Source organism: Podarcis melisellensis, assembly GCF_964234715.1.
Source record: "Podarcis melisellensis genome assembly, chromosome: 4".
NCBI lineage: Eukaryota > Metazoa > Chordata > Lepidosauria > Squamata > Lacertidae > Podarcis > Podarcis melisellensis.
The window spans coordinates 58,346,853-58,365,033 of NC_138531.1; the positions used below are offsets into that span (position 1 = coordinate 58,346,853).

Below are 18,181 nucleotides of genomic sequence, written 5' to 3' on the forward strand. Positions count from 1 at the left end.
GCCAGGCAGCATCCAGCACCCTTGAGTAAGTGTTGTGGGCTCATGGGTACTGATACCAGTTTCTACCTTGAGCAGTGCAATGACCAATAGTGATGTTAAACACCCCTGGATAGCTCAGCTGGTTAGAGCATGATGCTGATAATACCAAGTTCGCAGGTTCAATCCCCATATGAGACAACTGCATATTCCTGCATTGCAGGGTGCTGGAATAGATGGTCCTAAGGGTCCCTTCCAACTCTGAAATGATACCTGTTTTACAGCCAACCATTGAAGATTACAGGACTGCTGCTGTCCAGCACAGGCAAATTGGGATGCAGACACTGGTGGACCTGACAGATGGCATTTTTTTTGGGGGGGGGGGAGTCCTCAATTCTGGAGCTAGCCATGTCTTTGACACCTCTCATGCAATAGGCACGAGGCACTGCTCTGATGGCTTTGTGCTGTGAAGCGGTCTATAAGTTTAACAGTTATGACGACTTTGTCTACTACTGCAGGAACTGGCATCTCATTCCAAGATAAAGGAAAATAAAACTTTAGTGAGAAGTCTAAGTTTTGTTTTCTACGTAAACTGGGGCAGTTTACACATTAGAATATCCATAAGTAAGTAAAATGATCAAGCAGGAAAGACCACATAAATTGACCCCTCCCACTTGTTTAGGTTATTTATTTACCCCCTCCCCAGCTGTATGGGGGTGACACAGAAGAGGGGCAACTCCTAACTTACTTAGAAATGTGTAAGGAGCCAATAACATGTCAACATTTAATAGCAACTGCATAATTAATAGCCTTAAATAATTTACATCCTGAAGCCTGGTTTTTTGATGATTTAGGATTGTTGTACTAGATATCAAAATATATAATTTTTTTACAAACTGGCATAAGAAACCCTGTAGGTCAACCCATGCTTTGACTCCTCACTTCTGTAACTCTGCATCTGATCCTTTATATACTCTTGTCAACAGTATTCACAATTATAGCTTGGTTTTTTTTTACACAAATATGCACATCACTTAAATTTGGGGATTTGCCCATATGCAGACTGGGCATTGGTTGCAGCCAATAAATAATTATTATTAAATAATTATTAAAATTATTATTATTAATAATTATTAAAACAAACACACCCAGAACATTTTGAACAAATGACATAATTGGTAGCTGAATAAAAACAGCTGAATTTTGGCACAATTTCTTTCATATAAAAAGACCCTCCAAAACTAATTTAACTAATATTACTATTTTCAGCTATACATACAATATGTATTATAGGATTTTATCAACATACTGTACTGACTAAGCATTTAACCTATCTTATAATGAAAATTTAAATTTATGGTTGCAATTAGAACTTTAAGCAAAGTAATGATAAAGAATAAAAGAGCAAACAAACCTGATGTCTGAGAGAGCTCTTTGGGGAAAACCACATGCACACACATTGAAGGACATGGAGCAATATTCTATTAAGCCTTAGCAGTCTGAGACAGCACCTCAAACTAATACACTGCAAACCACTGCCATGTGGTAATGCTTAAAACATATTGACAGTCTTCTAAAGCTTTTTGCCTTCTCCTGTATATATCACACCATTGATTTCCCCCGCTCTTTTACTGAACAGGCATCGCTTTATAAATGATGGGCATGAGATACTGTGGGAGTCAGAGTGAACGTATTTCTGCTGAAGTACAGATGTCAATGGCCCATAGGAAAAGTGGGTCAGGTGTTGGTTGTATATTGTTTTCTGCTGTTTTACAAGTTAGCCCCTTCTCCTGGTTGTTTTTTTTGGGGGGGGGGGATAGAATTAAGTTTATGATTGTGGGTAGATGGATCTCACAGGTGCAGCACTTTGCAAACTGCTCATTTCACCCTGTAAGCAAAGTCAAAAGAAGGAAATGCCTTCCTACCTTTGCTTCATAAGTTACAGGGGGGCAGCGAACACAATTAAGTTTATTGGATGGTCATACAGCTTACTGGCCAGTCACTCCTGTATAGCCTGGCCCACACATAGGGTAGCTGTGGATGAGGATGAAATGCTCCCTTTGGCATCTTGCACAGCCTCTCTTCATTGTAACATACTAAGTGCTCCCAATGCATCCAGACTAGTTAAGCAGTAAAATATGGTCTAGTGGAACATTTATCTAGATTTCACAAGAATAGAAATATATCACCTTTATATGTACTGTGGAGAGTAGACTAGTGACTGGGAGTGGCTGCTGGGACCATATAACACCGGTCCTAAAGGATCTTCACTGGCTTCCAGTATGTTTCCAAGCACAATTCAAAGTGTTGGTGCTGACCTTTAAAGCCCTAAACGGCCTCAGTCCAGTATACCTGAAGGAGCGTCTCTACCCTCACCGTTCAGCCTGGACACTGAGGTCCAGCTCCAAGGGCCTTCTAGCAGTTCCCTCACTGTGAGAAGTGAGGTTACAGGGAACCAGGCAGAGGGCCTTCTTGGTAGTAGCTCCCTTCAGATGTCAAAGACATCTGAAGGCAGCCCTGAATCGGGAAGTTTTAAATGTTTGATATTTTACTTTTTTATATATGTTGTAAGCTGAGTGGGGAAACCCAGCCAGATGGGTGTGGTACTATTATTAACAACAACAACAACAACGTGGAGAAATTCTAATTTTTGAAGTTGTCTTAGATTTTCCACTTGACTTTCTCTGCCTCTCCTTCTGGTGCAGATTTTTCCATTGTTTCCTACAAGTCTGTTTTCATGAGTTCATTTTCCATTCTAAATTTCCATTCTAAATTTTGCACAGCAAGCTCTAGGGCTTTCACAGGTTTTATATATGCTGCCATTATTTTTCTCTTTCTTATCAGACTAGGCCTGTAACACTATTGTTGCGGAGGGTGGGGGTAGTATTAATAAAATCAATCCTCCTGACTGGGAATATCCCCTCACTCATCCAGTTTAAGATATTCCAACATTCTTCAGCAAAGTTTATTTTCTTTCAGCAAAGTAAGCGGCTCCCGTTATGTCAAATAAAATTGTAACACAATAACATAGTGTCTGAGAGAAACTACAACAACATGAGACAAGAATGACAGTTGGTCTCTCTAACTGAACTTAACTGAACACCTGAAGGGAGGGGCCAATTCCAGAGCACAACATAAAATCCCCACCCACCAGATGACAGACATTCTACTAATCAAATTAGGCCCCTGTGTTTTCCTTACAGATAAATCCTAATTTTTGAAGTTGTCTTAGTGGCCACTGGATGTCACTCTTGTTCCACAGTCCATTTTTTTTTTTTTGAAGCTTTCTCCCCCACCATAGTGAGGTAAATAGACACAGTCACTTCCCAATCTTAGCAGTTCCAAATTCAGAAGCTGACATACTTGGTAGATAGAAACCATTAAGATAAATGAGATGAGATTCAAATGAATGTATGAGGATAGTCTATCCACAGTTAACATGGTTTGATTAACGTTCATTCAAATGTGCATCTCAACCCATGACATCACATGGGTTAACATATTTGTGAACTCATAGAATTGTAGAGTTTGAATGGACCCCAAGGGTCATCCAACCCCCTACAATGCAGGAATCTCAGCTAAAGCATCCAGTGGTGGTGGATTGTCCTCAACACAGCACAACCCCCAGGTTTTAAATGACTGACTCTCTTTCTTGTAAAGCAGGATCTAAACAGATCCCCAAAATTGTCTAAACTGGGGAAGAGCAAGAATTTTTTCATGCCTTATTATATTTTACAGTTATTTAAATAACTGTCCTCTTGGTGGTTTTATTTTAAAACCGACTGTTCTAAAACACTTGGAATGGTTAAAAAAACACTTATAAAAGAGAAACCATCTTGGCTGTGAGTTCTGGAAGATCTTCTCCCTGCCTTGCAGGCCTTTGTCCACCTGGCCTAGGAAGGCTGGGCCCTGACTATAAAAGTTGAGGCTGCTAAACAGACACTTGACCTGGGACACTTGCTGGGGGGATGTTGTTGTTGGGGGGTGAGTGGCTTGTTGCTTTTTTTGTATTTTTGTATGCTTATTTTGTATGTTTATTATCATTTATGTGGAAATTGTTCAGTTTGGTTGTGTGCTTTATTTTATTTTATTTTTTATACAAATAAAAGGATGTATGTATGTATGTATGTATGTATGTATGTATGTATGTATGTATAAAGGCTTCAGCCTATAACTTTGAAGTGATAATCCAGTCCAGGCTTAATTTTCAAATGCCTTGAAGAAAAAATAGATTTTACTTTTGTGGCAAGGAAAACAATAAAAGTTGAACATCATCCAGGACAGTCATCAAACTTTTGAAATGTAGGACTCACCTTTAGCTGCATCCTGCAACTTGGAATCCACTTTTCCTTTTTTATAACTGTATGTCGATCCTTCTTTCATTTCACCTCTTTCCCCCTTATCTTCCACTTCCTTCTCTCGAAATGCTTAAAAGGTGGAGATATTGCTGGTGCAATCCAACTTCAATTGGGTTCCAGCTCACTTGTCGGGAGACCAGCCCAAGACACTGATCAGCCCAGAATTTAGAGACTAATTGTAAATGCTCTGCTTCTCGCTACATGTTTTAGCCTCCTATTTAAAAGGGATATAGAGCAGTCTCCTACCATGTCATTTTTAGCTGGTGAGGCTCATCATAATTTGATTATCCAGACTTCTTAAGTGCATTTGCTAATTTTGGGGAGTAAATTGTTTCTTAAGATATGACTTCTGAAAATGTCTCCTCAGTTTTTGAAGCATGGGCTCTCTTTAGATTGGAGAGTAACATCTCTCAAATCAATACTGCCACACAAAGGGCTAATTCAATTTTATTATCAAATCTCTAATGCTGTGGTCTCTGGGGGGGCATCACAATATAGGAAGAAATTAGCTGTGCTTAATTCAAAGAAAAGAGTAAAATAAAACAATATATATACCGTATGTAATTATTTGTGTTGCTTGTATGCATGTTTAGGGTAAACATTTCCAGAAAATGTTTTGTTGCCAGCTGAGAATTAGAACCAGCTGATAGCAATAAAGTGGTGCTCCAGTCTTGTCTTCCTTTCTCCAACTGTTACCACATAATGTCTCACCATCAAATGCCAGATGAAACTTCAGAGAAATGTTGAGGTTTTAGTTTAGGTGTGGGTTTCTTTAAGCTTCAGTTTCTCGGCAGCCATGGGCTTGCTTTGCAGGAGAGCGGGGAATAACCTTGCTGAGAGAAGATGGCTCCCTCCATCTCCATTTTGTTCTTATATCTTGAGAACTAGCCCTTTTGCCCTTCAACCTTGTACCTCATAAGGAAAAAAAGGGGAGAGGCTACTGCCATTTATCTTCATGTAACACAGCAATGAAATTTTAGAGGGTCTCTAGATGCTACCAAAGAAGAGAGACACCAGCTTTTTAGGAAGATAGCTAGTTGTTGGAACTATTCTGGATGTTGAACTATTGTGGCCCAAATGTATTCTTACACTTAATCCCAGAATTCTGGGACCTTTCCCCATACTTCACTAGTACATAGAGGGTCCCTCCCTGAAATATTAACTCTGATCAGCTGTATTGCTTGCTTATTCTTCTCAAAAAACAATAGTCCTCATTAATGCTATTCAGTGCTATTTTTCTAGAAAAAGAGGTGCCGGAAATCACTTGTTCTCTTATAACAGCAATGGCGCCCACCTGAGAGGTGCTAGAACTGAGTTCCGGCTGGGGGGAAAAAAGGCCTGGTGCTATTCAACTCGTCTCATGCACATAGATGGAACTGGAACCTTCTTGCTTCAGGAGGAGCAAGGCCTAGATGAACTATCCTTCCTGTGTGCCTGCTCTGCCTCTGTGAGGCACTGAAAGGAAAAGGCAGGCCTGAGCACACTGCTGCTAATATTACTGAGGTAAAAAGGGGTGGAAAAACAGGAGAGGCCTCAGAGAACACTTTTCAGTGTCCAGCACCATCACAGTCTTGGCATTTGTGGGCTCTAGTTGTTGCTGCAGGATGATGTTTTATGACTGCTGCAAGACAATGGACCAGGGATAGAGTGTAAACTCTGCTCCCTGTACCACATGGAAACATTGAACACACTTGTGAGTTTAGGCAGCTGAGAGGTGCTGAACCTTGGGTGGACCCCATTTCTCTCCTGATCTCTCCCAAACCCAAAAGCAAAGAACTCATCCTGTGAAGAAACAACTGTAGTGAGGGAATACATGTATCCAAATAATGGTGCTAACTAGCTTCTTTTGCTTTGATACACAGGCTGTGTTACGATTCTGTCAAGCCCCATGAAGCTCCATCAAGAGTGGAAAGCAGCCTCTCCTCAGAAACATCCTTTCCTTCAGGCTTTGGGGGCTGGACACACCAAGCCCTATCCTGAAAGCGTGTTGCTCCATCTTGCAAGTGAAATAGGCTGTTGAAATTGAAGTCAAACAATGTGACAACAGATCAGAAACAAGCCATGCTAGAAGCCTGTTAACCATATAGGCTGCTAAGGAGTAATTCTTCCAGGAAAACTTTCCAGGATTTCATAAGTAAAGACTTCCAAATTGGAACCACTGGATTGCATTTCAGCTTTCTGAAGATTGTTTGTTAAAACTCAATGTGTTTTACAAGCTAAACCTATGCAGTCATAAGTACACAACACTGAATTTTATGGAGCTTACTCCTATAACTGCAGTCATGCCACATGATTGATCAAGGATGTGAACCCTGCCTACTCCCGCCAAATTCCACCATGCTATCTGTATAACCACCCTTTGCCAGCTCGCTAGTCTACGACTGCCAGCAGATCCTATTAAAAAGGAGTACTATGAACGGTTCCTCTTGCTGCCTTGGAGGGGAAAGAGTTCCATTGGGCATCTCTTTGCTCCTCCAAGTCCAATGGTCAGTCAGTCATACTGGTGGTGCCAGAACCGAGTTCTCGCCAGCCTCCTGCCATCACTCGCAAAAGGCAAGGCAAAAGATGGTGTTTCCTGCTTGGCAGGGGGTTGGACTCAATGGCCCTTGTGGTCTCTTCCAACTCTATGATTCTATGATTCTAAGAGGCGAAGAGGGAGAAATGGCAACATTTTAACATGAGGCATACCCAGAATAAATTCCTGTGGCAAAGCACTGCTAACTATTTTACTTACCCAACATAAATACTTCTTAAAGGGACCAGCTGCAGGAGCATCAGAAATCTAGGCTGTCAGGACATTGGCTGTGGGGCCTTCTTCTTTGCTGGGAGCACACATTTGTAGAGGGGAGAGTCTAAGTCCTATACAAAGAATGTGGTCCCATCATATCAGAGAAAGTGCAAAAAGAGCAAATACAAGCAGGTACTCTCTGGCTAGTAAGGGAGATGGTTTTGTGGAGCTCTTATTATTATTAGTGTCAAGCATTTTTCTAAATACATATTTAGCATTTGCTGGGGAAGCCATGTGATTTCATTGTGTAATTTCTGACCGAGTGCAGCAAACTGTAGGCCATCAGGCACAATTCCTAAAACAAAGTAAGGTTTGAAGATCTAGTACTGTGTGTAATACTGTTTCCACATGATTACCTACCCACGTTAGGACACCACAAGTTTATTGTCTAATACGATTAGCAGGTTTTGGTCAATTTGATATTGCTGGGACTGAAAACAGTCAATGGAAATTAGTTTCTTACTAATCTTGCTGTTTCTAAGTGGCACTGAAATTGTCCTCATCAATTCGTCATTTAGCTGCAGCTTCATTTATGCAGTGAGCTGCTTCCTAGTGTTTAAGTAGAATTGCCACTCTGAAACCAGTAGCTTATCTAGCACAGCATCTTGTGTCTAGGCAGCACACAATCCAGCAACATTACAAAATGGAATAATTCGAAATGTCACCTTAAAGGGCTGACTTGTATCAGACACTGCTTTCCATAATAAAATACATGAAAGTAAGCAAATGTGTCCCATTGTCCCAAGAGAAAGAAACCTGCCATTACATTCCTCCAGCCACATTCACTAGCGTTCACTTCTCCCTAGGACCTGCCTGTGCTTTGCCAACTGAGGGCCAGGATGCAAAAGATATCTGTCAAAAACTGAGCAAAGAAGCATAGACTTCAGAAATATCTATAGATGAGAGCACTCTTCCCGGTCAATTAGCATTATCCTAGTCTATTAGTCTGCATAGTTGCTGTATTGTCTATATGGGTCATATATGTAGTCTCAAAATAAACATCAGGTGCTTCATTCTACAGCAATAATTGCCAAATGGCATGTATGATGTCAGAAAATTGCAGGAGCCAATAAACACTACAAGTAACAGATGAAGAAGCACAAGAGCCCAGGGAAGCTTTCAGCATGCTGACATACTCCAAGTCCCCAAACTATACTTAAAAACATGCCAATACCTACTCTCCTCCCTCCACAGTAGTTCACTAAGCCTCACTGTTCATGTAAAATAGACCTCTATGATTCACAAACATACAGTTCATTTGCAACAAAAGTAGCCATAAATAAAACTTTTTTATTCTTTGATGTAATTTACAAGCTACCAGGTACCATGTATTTTACAATGGTCACTTTAAAATTGATGCAGTCACAGAATGGCCCAGACTGAACAGAAAGCTGTTGTTGATGAAGTGAAGGATCGTAAGACATAAGCAAAGTAATACTGTAACAGGTAGGTGGCAAAAAAGCAGATTTGCCGTAATAAATCAGACTTGTAATGTTGCATGAGTTCTGGCTGATAACAAAAACTGAGTGTCATGCGATTCTCAGCTTTATTGCCTGCAGTCTGGCTAATGTCTGTACAGTCCTCTTTCTTTCCTTGCGATTTATTAAAATGGAAAAGTTAAAAACTATAGCAGCAACAAGCAAACCCTGTGACAGGAAGGCAAGGGTTAAATAACTAAAAACAGTTTATACAGTGTGCTTAAGGAAGGTCTTCAGAGTTTATCTTCCGTCAGCTGGAGTTCGACTGAGTGATGACATGATTCGGGCAAATCGTTCGCACAGTTCATGGGTGGAATATGAAGGTAACTTTGGTGGGTCGTTGAAACCTTTAATTTCTGTAGAACAATCTAGCAATTTTGGCAGGAAGTCTGTCAGCTTTTCTTGCAAGTTGGCTGTAAAGAAGATGCATATATTTATATTTATCTGTTTGTAACTGGCCAATAATTTAAACTGTGAGTTATCTTTACATGCAAATTTTTATTATTTAAAGGTTTCCTTTCCTTCTCATGGTCCCACTTGAGAAAAGGAAGCCTGCACTCTCTTAGCCATTAGCTGTTCTCTTAACCACATTTACTCTTAAACAGCAGCAACAGAAACAGCTCACTGGAACTTTAGGATTAAAATCTATGAAGAATGTGCATTGCTTTTATAGTAAATAAGGCGCTATCTTGCAGATTTCTGAACTATGCATCTCAAAATGTGCTTAAAGATTAATAAACTGATCACAATCTAACAGCTGAACTTCTCTCTCTTTTCACCCAACTTTTTTATTTTGTTTACTCTTCCAATATCATTCTTCCAACTTTAACAATACAGGCATACCATACCAATCTAAAGTTGAGATGCACCTTACTTAGATTATAACTGATATGCGGAAACAAACTTACTCAGAGTTCCTAGGAACACATCTTATTACTGTATACGTATAAAAGTACAATTGTAAATAACATACGCTCCATTTCTTGTCCAAGGTATGAACACCATCGATTTCTCATATCTTCTACAGCAACAATATCCTTTTCCTCTGTTTCATCCACCAGTAACAATGGCAAACATGGAACAATAAGATCATTCATAATTTCCAGTCCTTTATTCACTTCTCGATCATCTCCAGATTCAAATTGTGCTGCAGCACACTCATTTAATTTCTATGTATACCATGAAGAGAAAAATCAAACTGTTAGTGTTCATATTGTGTAATATTGTGTAATAGGTTCAAGTTACTAGTCCAAGCATTTGAGAACCAGGGGCAACCTATATAATCAAAACTTTTGCATGGTGCAATCTCTAAAATGTCATGTAACTGCTGATTTATGCAGTGGTATATTTCTGTTAGTCTACTTACACCAAGTGAGGTTACCTATGTGTTAGAAAATATGAAACAATGTTTTTATATAAGCTAACAATAATGTTTGTGCAGTTTCATTCCATCAAATATTCATGGGAACCATATACAATTCCTATCACATATTATTTACTGGAACAGCTCCTAGAACCAAGTTCTTTTAAATCCTTGGTACTTCAATTTGCATTCTGGCAGTCTTTTTCCAGAATCACAAAATAACCCATTTACATCCGTTCCATGATACAACTGGTTTTGCTAAGCCAAGGTTGCTCACCACTGCAAATGTCACCCACTTGTCCTATGAAACAAGCTGCACAGGACACACATTAACGTATGCTAAAGTATGATGCATAAGAATAACTAAAAGCAGAGAACAGTCCTTAGCCACAGATCTGAACTAAATATAAGTTTGATACTGATTAGGACTACATGTTTAAAAAAGAAATCTGCAGTTTTTCCTCAAAAAATAAAACATTGTACAATTGGATTCCACTTACTAGTAAACATTCTCTTCTATAATGGGATATCAGTTCTTCATCATGGCCTCTGTTTGAGCCTTTTGCTAAAAGTTCTTTGTTCTTATGGTAAGCACAGAGAAGGTACAGCAAGGCATTCTTAAAACTACAATAAAAATGAATTTATTTTTTTTTAAAGTACTAGAAAGGCATTTTAATGAGATTCTTGAAATGGTCTCTTAATGGCATACAATATTGTATCTAAATTCAAAAACATATTGTATCAAATCCTGTCTCAAACACCAAATATTTAAATTGCCTACAATGAAAGAAAATATTTAGTGGGGCTAGCCCAATCCTGTTAAGGCAGTAGCAGCTACGCCACAGATAAACCAACTTAATATACAAACAATTTATTCCTGTTATGGAAATGCCTCCATGAAGACAATTCTGCTAATTCTGTGGAATGCATATGCATTTATAATATTTATATCTTGCTTTATGTGAGAGCCAAGCTTAAAAATAGAGCCTCAAATAAAAATAAAAATTCAAATCTAGTGCAGACCTGGTTGCTCACTGGAGCAAGATGGTTCAAGTATATATAACACCAATCCTGGCCTGGCTGCGCTTCTGGGCCCAATTCAAAATGCTGGTTTTGACCTATAAAGCCTTAAAGGCTCAGGACCACAATACCTTAAGGACCTTAAGGGTTACAGATAGATACTTTAATGTCAGTAACAATATTTTGGGGAGGGCGGCAGATTGTACAGATTGCACAACCCACAAAAGAATTTCCATGCCCAGTCATCCTTACACATTTGTATCATTTATCGCATATGGTGCCTATATAACCATTCGACTGCAAATGCACTGCAGTACTTTGTAGATTTTAAGAGGTAGATTCCCTTACTTCTTGTTCTGGAAACATTCCAATCCCACCATGAGGTACACAGTTGTATCTCTGAAGTTTCTGTACTCTTGGTGCCACCACTGCATGTAAAAATAAATAAATGTGTACATAAGTTTTTTTATGATGAAATACTAAACATCCAATTTCAGTCCTGTCAAACTATGAGTTCAAAATACTTTTTTGCCTCCTTTAGATGGCCATGCCAATGAGAAAATCTTGAGTAACTGTGGATATGGAGATTCAACATGACATTAAGAGCAATGCACTGTCCGCTGACTAATTTTCTGATTCCCCACCCCCCACCATTTCTGCGCAGTCACTGCCTATTACATGCAAACTGCTTGCAAGTCCATTTAAAATCCAAATGTGAAGGCCACACTTCTCAAGCTTTTGAGCTCAATACTTATCACCTGCTGTTTTTCAGGACTTACATTAAGTAACACACACACACACATTCATTTTACCTTAGGATGAGTAAGAGGAAATGTTTCTGACAATACTAACCTCATAATCTTCCATTTTTACTTCATCTGGCTTTATCATTTCAATTTTGGCTCTGGCCACTTTCATTATGTTACGGCACCTTTAAAAAAGAAAAGGTGGTTACTCACTTTCTAAATCCTGCTTTGCAGCCATTTCAGAGCAGGAATGTGACCTTTTGTTCTAAACAGTAAGAGGAAGCTGCCGCTCTCCAGACACCTACTTCACAAGGGCCTGCCCTCTCAGGGTTGGGGTGCATGTGAGTATGTGTTGCAAAACATCCCCTTGTATCATTTGCAAAGTGAATTGGGACTGTTCCTGTGTTCATGCAGATTGGGCAGAAAGATGGGAGGTTCGGTAAGACTGCCATTTTTAAAAAAATTAAAAAGGCATAGCACTTCTCTTCCTTCTTCAGAGCAGGCTTCCTTGGAAGAGAGTATCTTAACCTGGATCTTGCATGTCTTCTCAGGTTTGAGACCTACTGAATGACTAGATATTATTTCTGTGACTTCAATTAGGACTGGCTGATTTATTTTAGATGGCTTGGCTTTATGAACTACAGTGGTACCTCGGGTTAAGTACTTAATTCGTTCCGGAGGTCCGTTCTTAACCTGGAACTGTTCTTAACCTGAAGCACCCCTTTAGCTAATGGGGCCTCCTGCTGCCGCCACGCCGCCGAAGCATGATTTCTGTTTTCATCCTGAAGCAAAGTTCTTAACCTGAGGTACTAGTTCTGGGTTAGCGGAGTCTGTAACCTGAAGCAAATGTAACCTGAAGTGTATGTAACTCAAAAGTACCACTGTAGTCTAATGCACTGCCTGAAAGTACTGCTACAATAATGGCAGGGTCACAGGGGGACTCATCTTTGGTTTCATTTTTTTGGTTTCACTTTTTTAAATTCTTCAGTTTATTATTAATCTCTCATTTTAGGAGCCTTCATGTTGCAGTGTTACTTGCTGTACTAGACAAAGCCAGCCTTAGAATGCATTTAAATTATCACATATACAGCATGTACTTTTCTCTGGTTTCTTCTGTTGATTACGGTGCAGACATGTTTTGCTCAAGTGTATGCCAGCAACTATCTTTAAGTGTCACAAGGTGGAGCTGTAACACTTTTGCTACATATCTATTGTTTTCTCATAGAACCGGTAGGTTTCTTTTTGAAAAACACTCATTCTGCTTAATTGCATTTGCAGAAGGAAAGCTAAATAATTTATACCTTATTTCCTTTTAAAAACAAAAAACAAACAAACCAACATTCTACAGAAGCTTTGCTTGAAGTATGTTGGACCAGACACACATGCATACATTACCTTTCATCAAAACTCAAATTGTGATCTGCAAACTGTTCCAGCAACGTTCTCTCAATTATTTTGTTTGGAGCCTGGTTCTGGATGAAGTATACAATTGCATGATGCAAACGGTAATCACACTCAGGCGACGTCTCTTGTTGGGCAAGTTTCAGTAATCGTGCATATTCCAATTTTATGGCCTAAACATTAAAAAAAAAAATGGCAGCCATTTTTAACAGGACAGGATTTTTTAAATGAAAAATGTAAACTACATTAAAAGCTCTATACAATTTAAATATCAGCATCACTAATAAGAAACAGGAATATTTAATTCCAAAGCCATGATTCTCTTTTCCAATGACACTTTAAACTATCCTGGATGAAGACAGAAATAAAACCTTAAAACATCATTTCAGCAATATGGCAAAAGTGCTGCAGTAGTAAGTATAAAGCAAACATTCAGCTTCTAAAGGAAAACAGAAAATATTTTAAGCAGCAAGCCATCAAATCAAAGGGCTCTATCAAACTTAATGCTACTTGGAGTAGACCTATTCAAAATTAATAGGCCTGGCTTAGGATACATGCTATTTCCCCACCCTCCTTGTATTAACTGTCAACAACAAAACTCACTCTCTAGTTATACATTAGCACAAGGCTCCATTTTAATGGTATTTAACAAATCCCAACTCTCAGTGTGAGAATGGGCAATGATAGCATTAACTCTGGGCAGAAAGTATTCAAGAGCACTTTGATAATAATGTCATAAAGGTAAAGGGTAAAGGGACCCCTGACCATTAGGTCCAGTCGTGACTGACTCTGGGGTTGCGGCGCTCATCTCGCTTTACTGGCCGAAGGAGTCGGCTTTTGTCCACAGACAGCTTCCAGGTCATGTGGCCAGCATGACTAAGCCACTTCTGGTGAACCAGAGCAGCGCATGGAAACGCTGTTTACCTTCCTGCCGGTGCGGTACCTATTTATCTATTTGCACTTTGATGTGCTTTCGAACTGCTAGGTTGGCAGGAGCTGGGACCGAACAATGGGAGTTCACCCAGTCCCAGGGATTCGAACCGCCGACCTTCTGATTGGCAAGTCCTAGGCTCTGTGGTTTAACTCACAGTGCCACCTGCGTCCCATATATTTGCAATATTTTAAAATATATTAAATCCTTCAAAATAATTCTTTTGAAGAAGACTACTGCTTATAAACAGGACATATCACAATTTCTGTATTTTCTTAGACATGTGATCCATAGAACTCAGAATGCTACTGCAATAACAGAGTATGCAGTTTATCTGACTGACGCTGTTTGCTCACCACACTGCTCCATCTAAAAATATCTCTTTCACAAGCTACCACATGGGAGAACCAAACAGATACGACCACAAGTGAAAGTCCTTATTAATGAAATAAAGTAACTTCTGAAATCCACATGCAATTTATTTCTTGTACTAAAAGCACACTGTCAAAACAAGTATTAGTTCTCACCTTTAAAAGATTTCAAAAGTGCGTGGAACGTTATACGTAGCTTTGAGATACCTATATATAACATGATTTTTGAAAGTATAAACACAAAATATGTACACACATCTATTAGGCCTGCAGATAATCAGAGACTTGGAATCCAAGCAAGGTTGGCAACATCTTATTGAAACACAGCAGGGAAAAGGCAATATGGAAAAATACTATCCTCCTCTAAGCTATATTTCCATCTTACAGCTATATTTCAACAGCAAGTATGCAATGTTTAGTGCATCTCCTTTAATATACTTTAGGTCAAATGTGAGCCAGAATTTAGTAAAAATATAGGATACATACAAAAGAGAAAGCGATTTAAATTGAGGCTGTTCACTGACTTCTTAGCCTTCTCCAATGCAGGACCCCCAGATAGTTTTGTACTGCAACTACCACAGCTGATCAGACTTCTAGCCCAAAACATATGGTGAGCACAAGGTTTGGGAAGTCTGCTCTACTTTGTAGCTTCTATGGTAAAGGTGAAGGTAAAATGACCCCTGACAATTAAGTCCAATCGCAGAGGACTCTGGGGTTGCAGCGCTCATCTCACTTTACCGGCCAAGGGAGCTGGCGTTTGCTGCAGAGAGCTTCCAGGTCATGTGGCCAGCATGACAAAGCCGCTTCTGGCAAACCAGAGCAGCGCACGGAAACGCCATTTACCTTCCCGCCGGAGCAGTACCTATTTATCTACTTGCACTTTGATGTGCTTTCAAACTGCTAGTTGGCAGGAGCAGGGACCGAGCAACGGGAGCTCACTGCACCGTGGAGATTCAAACCACCGACCTTCTGATCAGCAAGCCCTAGGCTCTGTGGTTGAAACCACAGCGCCACCCACATCCCTAGCTTATATGGTAGAGCATCTCTAAAACAAAGTGCATGGATTGGATTCTAGGGTGTTAAATTTTGCAAGGTTGTGGAAGAAAAGTTTCTCCTCTTTTCTAGCAGCTCTCCATGTCTGATTTCACACTGTTCCAGAATCCTACTCAAACCTTCCAAAGAAGCTTTTTGAGTTCACAGGCATCAGTCAGGAAGCTTTCCATTTATGAACAACTTCCTTAAGTTAACTTATCTTGGAATGTACTTAAGATCATTCCTGGGATCTTGGTTCCTTAAAAAAACAAATGCAATTTAAATTCTGACAAGTTATAAAGTCATAGGACAAAAATACTGATTTTGCAATGATATGGCCAACTTCTATTAGTTAGTTGTCCTTCCCCTTTAATTATTGCATGTCTTAAGTAACAAAATACAGACCATTACTTTCCCCTGATATCAGGAAAGGTGGCAATCTACCAATACATGACAAGAAAATCATAACCTGCCTCCAAGCAATAAAGTTTAGATCTTTGACCCATTTGTCAGTAAAGCATGGTGTTGTCTAGAAAGAAAATATGAGGGTCAGGAACAATATTTATATCAGTATGTCTTCTTCAAAAGGGAGGAGGAAGCAGTTAGGTAAGGGAGCATGAAATATGGCCATGCCCTGTTAGGAACAGTATAACTTAGTTGCCGTAATTGTTTCACATGGTTAAGGTAGCATTGATGTGCTAACTATGCATTATTCCTTGCAAAGAGGTTACTAGACTAGTATGGCAACCACCAAGCCTACTTTTACTTTTAAAATACCAACTGAAATAAACAGCACTTAAGTAATAAATCTTAATATGTGCACAAAACTGGAGCAAAGTCTACTGAAGGTATTCCTTAAGTAGGTGTTGCCAACTGTAGCACTGGGATGAGCTTTATTGATTAAATTTATTATTAAAAATTCCTTCAAAAATATTGGATGGTGCTGTGTTAATTCTTAGCTTTTTCTTTCGAGAGAACACAATTAAATGTAGAAATAAAGGAAAACTCCAGGAAAAGGACAACTTTTAATTAGAATTCAAGTACAAAGACAGTAAGAAAAAAGGAAAGTTGAAAGTGTTAGGTGTACCTTAAAGAACCCTGCTTCTGGCCCACACCTGTCATAAACATTCGTGGCTTTACCTATAGCCATGATAATACCTTGCATGTTCGGGGTCAGCATGACCTGTTATAGGAGATTTAACATTTATATTTTGAATGAAGAAAAGTGTCAACAACGCAACTCAGTATGTGCCTTTACATACTCATGCAACTGCATGCACCCATTGCAATGGCAAGCATTTCAGCGTTGTATTTGTGGCATTCACAACATTCTTGTCCATTTCCAAGGTAGTAAATATATAACTAGTAACGCTAGATTAATAAGAAATACTTAAGGCATTTAAGAGGAAAAAAGAGTTCAAAGCTTCATGTACATGCAGACTTAGTCTCTTGAAGATGAGTTTTAGCAGACTGAGTTAATGTAAGAGATTATAGCTTCTCCAGTAAGGTACAAAGCAGTCTATTTTCAGTTAAACATAATGACATAATTCTTATATATGGTACTGGAAGGGACACAAAGTTAAGGGAGCTTTCCTAAGGTGGGAATGCAACAAAGTCTCTGTATTTTGGCATTCCATCTTTGCAAAGATCTATGGAATTAGCGTCCAATGCCTAAAAAAGACAAGTGAGCCAGCCCTGAATTTGAACTTATTTCGTGAAAACCATGAATTGGGTATTTACTGGTAGTGGCCAGGCTGGGAATTGCAAGATTTTGGAAGTGGCAATTCTGACAGCATGATACCAAAAGGTGTGGCAGATTGCTTTAAATGAAAAACTTACAGATAAGCTAAAATGGCAAGGGGTAAAAAAGAAAAGAAAAATGCCACAGACGAATTTATGGCGGAATTGTACTGTTTTACCATGCATATGAACAGCAGACTTCCTACAGCACATAAAATCTTTTGGATGGTTTGATTTATGATATTGTGCTATTTTTCTTTTATTGTATATGATAATCTAGAGTCTCTCTAATTTTTGATGCATTATAAGACATGGCTGTAGTCTGTGTTGCATTGTAGTTGCTAAGGGAGGGTTTCTTTTGCTGTAAAATTAATATAAAATTAATTCTTATTTGTGCAGATAGATTTTTTAATATGCATGCCTTCCATTATAGAACTAAAGTCGAAGTCAGAACATGGCTATTAGAAGAATCGGATTGAAGCAAAATGGGAAATCCCTCTAAAATCATTCACATTTTCAAACTGGGAATACATAATGCCAACAGCAGGGTTTCTTTCCGTTCATGAAAGGGACTGCAACAGCAGAGGCTTGAAGTCAAGAAGGGAAGGGGGGAGAAGACGTTATTTTTGCAAATCCACGTTTTCAGATGAATGGAAAGAAAACACTGTCCTTTGTTACAGATTTATCAAGTGACCCACCTATTCGTGCTTCCAAGGCATGAGCACACGTATTTCATGCAAAGATCACTGTATGTCACAAGTTATTTTTTTCAAGTCAAACCAGTATTGCAATCATTTCAGTTAGGCATGTGGATTTGGAAGGGACCTGTATTATCTGCATGGCTGCCTTAGTGGGGCCAATGTGCTGTATTCCTGGAGGGGGTGGCACTTGGAGGTCTTTTCTAAAGAGACTTCAGGCCCTATGCTAAAGCAGTAGACTAAAAGCACAGGGTGCTATATATGTTTAATACTGCTCTC

General features: G+C 39.2%; 1 protein-coding gene and 1 long non-coding RNA gene across 9 annotated transcripts in view; both read right to left on the minus strand.

Annotated features, from left to right (window-relative positions):
- The window catches only part of LOC309368254, a 237,070-nt gene extending 231,418 nt beyond the window's left edge, over nt 1–5,652 (minus strand). Inside the window, exons 1-2 of one of the 6 annotated variants that reach the window (XR_014167667.1) lie at nt 5,408–5,616; nt 4,290–5,319 (exon numbers count right to left, since the gene is read on the minus strand). This is a non-coding gene — a long non-coding RNA (uncharacterized lncRNA). The other 5 variants (XR_014167666.1, XR_014167668.1, XR_014167669.1 and 2 more) reach the window with 5 other exon arrangements.
- Nucleotides 5,653–8,392: 2,740 nt separating this feature from the next.
- The window catches only part of USP25 (ubiquitin specific peptidase 25), a 55,247-nt gene continuing 45,458 nt past the window's right edge, over nt 8,393–18,181 (minus strand). For 2 of the 3 annotated variants that reach the window (XM_081908086.1, XM_081908087.1), the window contains 6 exons: nt 13,125–13,303; nt 11,836–11,914; nt 11,332–11,411; nt 10,464–10,587; nt 9,574–9,769; nt 8,393–9,013 (listed from right to left, as the gene is read on the minus strand). In XM_081908086.1, the coding sequence (XP_081764212.1) occupies nt 8,841–9,013; nt 9,574–9,769; nt 10,464–10,587; nt 11,332–11,411; nt 11,836–11,914; nt 13,125–13,303 (831 nt within the window). In that variant the 3' untranslated portion in view covers nt 8,393–8,840. Of the gene's footprint in view, nt 9,014–9,573; nt 9,770–10,463; nt 10,588–11,331; nt 11,412–11,835; nt 11,915–13,124; nt 13,304–16,551; nt 16,648–18,181 lie in introns of all 3 variants that reach the window. The other variant, XM_081908085.1, reaches the window with a different exon arrangement.